This window comes from Mus pahari, chromosome 4 (genome assembly GCF_900095145.1).
Source record: "Mus pahari chromosome 4, PAHARI_EIJ_v1.1, whole genome shotgun sequence".
Taxonomy (NCBI): domain Eukaryota; kingdom Metazoa; phylum Chordata; class Mammalia; order Rodentia; family Muridae; genus Mus; species Mus pahari.
This window is the reverse complement of record NC_034593.1, coordinates 52,566,755-52,575,262: the sequence shown is the minus strand read 5'-3', so window position 1 is coordinate 52,575,262 and position 8,508 is coordinate 52,566,755. Positions and strand designations below refer to the sequence as shown.

The following is an 8,508-nucleotide window of genomic DNA, read 5'->3' as shown; positions in this document are numbered from 1 at the left end:
GCTGCTCTTCCCCCAGCGGTTCTTCTCTATATAATACAGACATTTTAATCTATCTGTGTGTCTGTCTCTTCTTCTCCCTCTCCTCTCTCTCCCTTCTCTCTCTCTCTCTCTCTCTCTCTCTCTCTCTCTCTCTCTCTCTCTCTCTCTCTGTGTACACTGCCCCCACCCCATCTTGCCTCCAAGACTACTCACTCCCCTGGACTCAATCCTTAGGGCCAGAGAACTCACCTGAGAACAGCTTCCTAATAAACCTGCCAATAATACAATCTAACTTGGCGTGAGTTGTCTCATTTCACCGGTAGCAGAGATATAACCTATCACTTTCTTCTTTGTTTCTTTTAATTAATACGGCCCTCTTTTCTCTCTTGTCTTTCCTTACCCAATTTATTTAACTAACTTACAGTTTTTATCTCATTGATTGTAAGCTCATAAATTAAATTATTTTGCCATTTTGTGTTCAACATTCATTGATGGTATATTGGTTTGGAAGTAGAAAAAATTAGAAAAGTCCAACTATTATATTTACTTAATGCTCATTTCACTATTACCTAGGAAAAATTCATGTGGAGAACAAGCTGAAACTATGGGTCATTGCCCTTAGCAACATGACCACAAATGCTCACTCCTGCCAAGTATAGCATATGCCTTTAAAAACACAAAAAGCTGGCTGGAGAGTGAGCTTCTGTAAAATCTCACTTGTTGCTTGCCCCACCTTATGGTTTAGAGTATATAATAGGAATGCCAAGTGGATCTGACACCGAATCCTTTCATGTGTAATCCTGGCTTCATTCCATTGTTCATTCCTCTCTTCATTCCTTCATTCCTTTCTTCACTCTATTAGTGTCAGGGCACTTTTTTCAGAGGAATGTCTGCAACCAGGTTTTTTTTTTTTTTTTCTTTTCTTAATATTAAGCCTGCTTCTATTTGGCTTATTTGGTTGGATGTTATATCTGTTACCGCAGTTTGATTTTTACTCTGTGAGTGGCACTGAAAATTGATCCCTCAAGAATTTTCTCACTTAGAAGATCAATAAATGAAAGATACATCTAACCTGACAGAATTTTACATCAACACAGAAACTTGAGAAATAGTAAAAGCAAGATGTGACTCCTGTAGAAGATAATTACAATCAGTAAAGTCAAAGACACTAAACATGATTAAAAGAATAAAAAGGAATTCTGGGGTCTACTTATAAATGTGACCCATGACTTCAAAGTGTGTACAAATCAGCAAATGCATGAAGAAGTCATTTGAGGATTAAAACAAGAAAGCAGGTTAGATAGTCGAGGAAGTCAGTAGTGGATTCAACTTCTGAACAACAACAAAGAAAACAGAAATAGCAGGAACTAGGAAAGGAGGTGCACTACTTTAATCTCACCACTGGGAACTGAGGCACAGTCATTTGGAGTTCAAAGACAGCCTGGGCAAGACAGCAAGTTCAAGGGTAGCCTGGATTACATGAAACCCCATTTCCCCTAAATATACATATCAAAATATCACACATAAACATGTTTTAACAGAATAATGAATATCAAGAATTTTTGAGGAAATGCTATATTCTGATATTGATACAAGAAAAGTAATAAACAATCAATAACATAAAAATTGAGAACTATGAGATAAGATCAATTAAATGTCTTGCTTTCTGAGATCTTGAGATACATCACTTATCACATACAGATATAAACTTTTACCTTTAAACTGTTTTGATCTGGGAAAAGGATCTGATATTTTGCTCTCACTTTCATTAATTTATAAGAATTTGGTCTGTAAGAAAGGGAGGAAATATTTGCATTGCACATAAAGACTAGTCAAGGTTTTATTTACTTACGTTATTTGTGTTATTATTGTGTGTGGTGGAGGTAAGGGGTGTGTGGATGGGATAGTATGTATGTGGAGGTCAGATGGCAACATATCAACATTTTTTTCCTTTCACAGTAGATTTCCAGAATGGACCTCTGGTCTTGGCTTGTTTTTGTTTATTTGCTTGTTTTTCATTTTTTGTTTGTTTGTTTGGGGTTTTTTGGTTTTGGGTTTTTTGTTTTTTTGGTTTTTTTAATTTTTGTTTGTTTGTTTGTTTTAACCTGCCAAGCTACCTGCCCAAGCCTGAGTCAGAATTTATTACCACATCTTAGACACAGAGACAGTCTATCAGCTCTTTGGCATTGGGGGTGAATATATATTGTCACAATGATGATGGCCAAATACATGACTTTTAGTAAATGAACAAATTATACATAGTATATTTAAATTTAATACATTTAAAATGTATGTTATTTGAAATATCATATAGAATAAAACTGCAAGAATTGTTAAGGAAAATTCTTTGAATAATATCAGAAATGAAATAAATGCTATTTATAAGAAGAAAAAAAAGAATTTGGTCTGTGATTCAGTTTAAGTTGGTAGTGTCTTTGTGATGGTTTTTGCTTAGATGAAAAACAACACGTGCCAAAATAAAAACAAGACACAAAAACTGTACTGAAATAAGAGCAGAATTAATTAAAGAGAAATTTAAAAGTATGAACAATGAATGAAATACTTGATTATTTGAAAATACTGTTGAGTCTGAAAACTTTGTTGATAAGAACCTAATATAGTCCTGTTTTCTGAGCCCTCTGAACCAAGCCAAGTGGCCTGGCCTTGAGCAGGTTGCCATCCCAGGGGGAGCTCCATTCTCCTGCTGCCTCTCCTCCATCTTCATCAGACTCTTGAACCAATGAGGTAAGCGTCCCTTCCCTCACACATCCTCCCCACTTGCTGAGCCTTCTGGGCCAAGGCAAGTTGCCCTGAACAGCTTGCCATCCCAGAGGTACCTCCACTCTCTAACAACCTTTGAGCAACTTGCCATCCTAGGCAGACATCCATTCTCCTGTCTCCTTTCTGCCCACCTTTACTGAACCTGAGGATCCTGAACCATACAGAACTACAGGTCCAAAACCATACAACCCAAGGATAACCATCAGAGGCCTGCCACACCAGGATCATTAAGGTTCATGATGTGAACCACTCTCCCAATACCTACTACAAAAAGAACATCAAGGGACCAAAACCATTTGTATGGCTAAAGGCCCTCAAAAGAACAAAATTAACAAGAGCCGGGCAATATGGTACCTCCAAAGCATAGCTACCTTACTACAGCAAGCTAGAATATCCTAACACAACTGAAACACAAGAAAATGATGTTAAATCCAATCTTGTACAGATGATACGGGCCTTTAAAGAGGAAATGAATAAATCTCTTAAAGATATATAAGAAAATACAATCAAACAAATTGAAAATAGATCTACCTGAAGACCCTGCTATTCTACTATTGGGAATATACCCAAAAGATATCCCACTATGCCACAGGGGCACATCTACCACTATGTTCATAGCAGCATTATTTGTGATAGCCAGAAGCTGGAAACAACCTAGATGTCCCACAACAGAATAATGGATACAGAAAATGTGGTTCATCTACACAATGGAGTAGTACTCAGCTATTAAGAACAAGGAAATCCTGAGTTTTGCAGGGAAATGAATAGAACAAGAAAATTTCTTAAGTGAGGTAACTCAGACCCAAAAGAAAGTGCATGGTATGTACTCATTAATTAGTGGGTATTAGCACAAAACAAACAAACAAACAACAACACCACCAACAACAAAACCCAGAATACCCAAGATTCAAAGCCACAGAACTCAAAAAGGTCAAAAAGCTAAAGTGCCCAAGTGAGGACGCCCCAGTCCCACTTGGGAGAGAGAAGAAAGCAATCACAAGTAGGGAGGGAAGGAGCTGGGAGGGAAAGTGGATGGGGGTAGTAGGGGGGGGAGAGGAGAACCTAATCTGGTATTGGGTAAGGGAAAAGGACTGCAGCCCCAAGGACAAGCAGAAAGAATGGAAACAGGCAACCTCAGGAAACAGGAGGTTATGGGGGACCTTCCAGAATTCACCAGAGACCTGGGAGGTAAGAGACTCTCATGAATCAAAGGGAAGGACCTTAGACAAAATGCCTGACAGTAGGGAGAGGGAAATTATAGAGCCCACCTCAAGCAGGAAGATAGGGCATCAAGTGAGGCATGGGGTTGCCATCTCACAGTCTCATCTCTGACCCATATTTGTTCCTGTTTGAAAGAATTACAAGAATGGAAATGGAGAGGAACCTGAGGAAAGGAAGGTCCAGCGCCAGGCCCAAAATGGGATCCAGATCAAAGGGAGATCCCAAGGTCTGACACTATTACTGAGACTATGGAGTGCTCACAAAAAGGGACCTATCATGACTGCCCTCCCAAAAGACCTAACAAGCAGCCGAAAGAGTCAGATGCAGATATTTGTACCCAACTAATGGACAGAAGCAACTAACCCCTCTTATTGAATTAGGGAAGGCTGAAAGAAGAAGAGGAGAAGGGCAAACCTGTTGGAGGACCAGCAGTCTCAATTAATCTGGCCCCCCAGATCTCTCAAACATGGGACCACCAAATAGACAGTATACAATGAAGCCCCCAACACCCATACAGTAGAGGACTTCCGGGTCTGTGTTCATTCAGAGATGAGGCACCTAACCCTCAAGAGACTGGAGGCCCCAGGGAGTTTAGAGGTCAAGTGGGGTGGGTGTTGGGGCATCCACGTGGTGACAGGCGTGGGTGGAGGAGGTGTGGGATGTGGAGCAGTAGGAGGATGGATTTGGGGGCAGTGAATGGAAATGGAGTTTAAAAAATAAACTAATTTTTTTTTAAAAGAGGAAATGAATAAATCTCATAAAGACATATAGGAAAACACAACTAATCAGTTGAGGGAAGTTAATAAAACTGTGCAAGACCTGAAAGTGGAAATAGAAGCAATAAAGAAAACATAAAATGAAGAAATCCTCAAGATGGAAAACCCAGGGAAGAGAACAGGAACAACAGATGCAAGCATCATGAACAGAATTCAGGAGATGGAAGAGAGAGTCTTGGGTGTAGAAGATACAATAAAAGCAATTGATACATCAGTCAAAGAAAATGTTAAAACTAAAAATTTCCTGACACAAAAAAATCCAGGAAATCTGGTATACCATGAAAAGACCTAACCTATGAATAATAGGAATAGAAGAAAGTGAAGAGTCTTAGCTCCAAGGCCCAGAAAATATTCTCAACGAAATCATAAAAGAAAACTTTGCCAACCTAAAGAAAGAGAAGCTTATAGAACACCATCAAGACTAGATCAGAAAAGAAAATTTTACTGGCACATAATAATTAAAACACAAAATCTACAGAACAAAGAAAGAATATTAAGAGTGATACAAGAATTTGTCTTCTGAGAGGCTCTACTCAGATACGGACACCCACACCCAATCAGTGGATGTAGCTTGGTGACACTTATGGAAGAATAGGAGAAAGGATTGTAAGCCCCTATGAGGATAAGAACTCCACAGGAAGACCAACAGAGCCAACTAACTGAGACTCTTAGGGGCTCTCAGAGTCTGAACCACTAACCAAAAAACATACACAAGTTAGACCTAGGCCTTCCCAGTCACATGAAGCAGATGTCCAGTTCGGTCTTCATGTGTGTCCTGAACAACTAGAAAGGAGGCTATCCTAAAAGATGTTGCCTGTAAGTGATATATGTTCTACTAGCTGGGCTGCCTTTGGGGACTCAGTATGAAAGGAAGCACCTAGCCTCACAGAGACTTGAAATGCCATGGTGGGGGTGTATACACACTGGTCCCCATCTACACAGAGAAGAAAGGGAAGTGGAATGAGGAAAGGATTGTAGGAGGTGGTGACTTGGAGGTGGGCAGAGAGCAGGATGCAAAGTGAATACATTAAAAATAAATAAATAAAATTTAAAACATTGTAAAGAAAAAACATGATATATTCAGTGGCTGTGGTTTCTGAAGAGATTATGGCTTTTAACTTCAGGACAAGTGTCACACTCTCTGGCCTAAGAAAAAATTAATCTCGAAATCAGGCGTTATATTATCTGTCATACCATTGCAACACTAGGTTTCCACTTGGCTTTGTTTGATGAAAGCTTTATTATGGTATTTACCAATGACTGTACATACTTCTGACATATTATTTAATGTTTATTTCAAGCTGATGAAAATGTAAAAATATACTCTCTGAAATGTTTGTCTCACAATACCTGATTTTTAATGAGACTCATTGTGAAATTCTCCTAATTTTACAGAAATAGTATATGCATTGACCAGTATTTTTTATGGGAACCCACAGGCCCACTATTACCAGAGGAGCAGGGAGATTAACTGTAGATCCTCACCTCTCCTTCCATTCATCCAAGTCCAAGCTCCTAGTCTCATCCCTAGGTCTCCAGCAGAATCCATACTGTAACCTCCCTTCCCTTCCAGCAACCATTTCCTGTGAATCACACAGATCTTTCCCTTTAAACTTCCTTCCCTTCGGCCATTCATTGCTTATTTCCAGGTCCCAGCATCAACTGGCTCTCCCTGATAAACCACAGGCCACATTGAGAATGGAAGCAAGTACCCCAATGACCCATATTCATCCCTCTCCATTTGTCCAAGTCCAATCCCAAATTCTTGAACCAAATATTTAACAGAACTTCTGCTGTGCCTTCTCCTCACTATCCCTCCCCGTTCCCAGGGAACTAAGGAAGTAGAACATGGTAAAACACTCTGCTTTCCTTATTTTTGTGAAACCCCCAGCACATTTCCATTCCTAAGCCTAAAGATGCAATAAATAGAGACGCATTTTGGTAGGTACTTTTGGTGCCCAAACTTATTGGGAACCAAATTTCCCAACTACGCCACACAGACACCACACTATTCTAAGAAAAAGAGAATTTCAAACCAAAGAGCAAAACACCAACAAATAAAGACAAGGCCTAGATTTATAATCTTCCCAATCCCAGATGCCAAAATACAGACACAAAAACATAAGTAAAACTTCCAGGACATTATGTTTCCATTAAGCCCTACAACCTTACCACACAGTCCCTAAATATTCTGACACAGCTGTAAAACACGCGTATACACACACACACACACACACACACACACACACACACACACACACACAGTAATCACACTCAAGAGGATTAGAAAGTAAAAAGTAATCAAACCCAGGACTAAGATCAATAAAACAGAAACAAAGGAACCCTTAACTGAACTAACTAAAAGGCAGAGAGGGGATATCTAAATTAACAAAATTAGAAATGACAATGCAGACATAACAACAGATATCAAGGAAATTCAGGGAATCATAAGAACATATTTTAGAAAATATGTATGGCATCAAATTGGAAAATCTAAAAGAAATAGATAATTTTCTGATTGGTACCACTTACCAGTAGTCCCAAGTGAAATTAGAAGTACGAATTAAAAATCTCCCAATCAAAAAAAGATGCTCAGAGCCAGATGGGTTTGGTGTAGAATTCAATCAGATTTTCAAAGAAGACCTAATTCCAACACTCCTCAAAATATTGCACAAAATAGAGCAGAAGAAACATTGCCCAATTCATTTTATGAGACCTGTTACCCTGATACACGAACTACATAAATAGTAATCAAAAAAGACAATTATAATTCATTTCCATTATTACCATAGATGCAAAAATTTCAAATTTCAAAAAATTTGAAAAAAATATTAGCAAAAAATACTTGCAAGAGAAACGACAAAATATTTGTAAAACAAATGCAAGAACACATCAAAACGATTGCCCACCATGATTAAGTTTCATGCTAGAGATGTGGAGGTAGTTCAATATATGAAAATTAGTAAATGTAATCCACTATATAAACAAACTGAAAGAAAAAAATCATCATTTCATTTAGATGTACAAAAGGCATTTGACAAAATACAACACCTCTCTATGATAAAAAGTCCTGGAGAAATTAGATATATAAAGGTCATACCTAAACATAATAGAGTCAGTTTAAACTATAGCCAATATCAAATTAAATATAGAGAAACTCAAAGTAGTCCCACTAAAATCAGAAACAAGATGTAGTGGCTATTCCTGGTTCTCAACTTGACTATATCTGGAATGAACTACAATTCTGAATTGGAAGCTCACCAGTGATCCTAATCTGGAGGCTGAGAGGTACAAGTTTCTGACCTGGATCTTGGCATAGAGATCTTGAGGCATAGTGGCTATAAATTCCAGAAGATTAAGACAGGGAGACCTCTGAGTTCAAGGTCATCTGGGATTAAAGGTGTGGTGGTACCTTTAATATATATACATTTAATCCGGGAAACACCTTCTGCTGGAGACCTACATAAGGACATTGGAAGAAGGAAAATTTATTCTCTCTCTCTTCTTCAGCTACATGCCTTGCGGAACTGAGTCACTGCTAGATACTTGGACTTCCATTCACAGCTGCTGCTGACCATTGTTGGGAGTTGGACTGCAGACTGTGAGTCATCAACAAATTCTCTTACTATATAGAGACTACCCATAAGTTCTGTGATTCTAGAGAACCCTGACTAATAACACAAGACAAGGTTGTTCTCTCTCTCTCTCTCTCTCTCTCTCTCTCTCTCTCTCTCTCTCTCTCTCTCTCTCT

General features: G+C 38.6%; 1 protein-coding gene across 3 annotated transcripts in view; it reads right to left on the bottom strand.

The window, feature by feature from the left end:
- LOC110320736 (arylacetamide deacetylase-like 2) overlaps positions 1-8,508 on the bottom strand; it is a 36,559-nt gene that overhangs the window by 20,667 nt on the left and 7,384 nt on the right. Inside the window, exon 2 of one of the 3 annotated variants that reach the window (XM_021196869.1) lies at positions 2,625-2,637. The exons of the other annotated variants lie outside the window; for them this stretch is intronic. Coding sequence (XP_021052528.1) covers positions 2,625-2,637 — 13 coding nt within the window. The remainder of the gene's footprint in view (positions 1-2,624; positions 2,638-8,508) is intronic. 3 annotated transcript variants of the gene reach the window in all.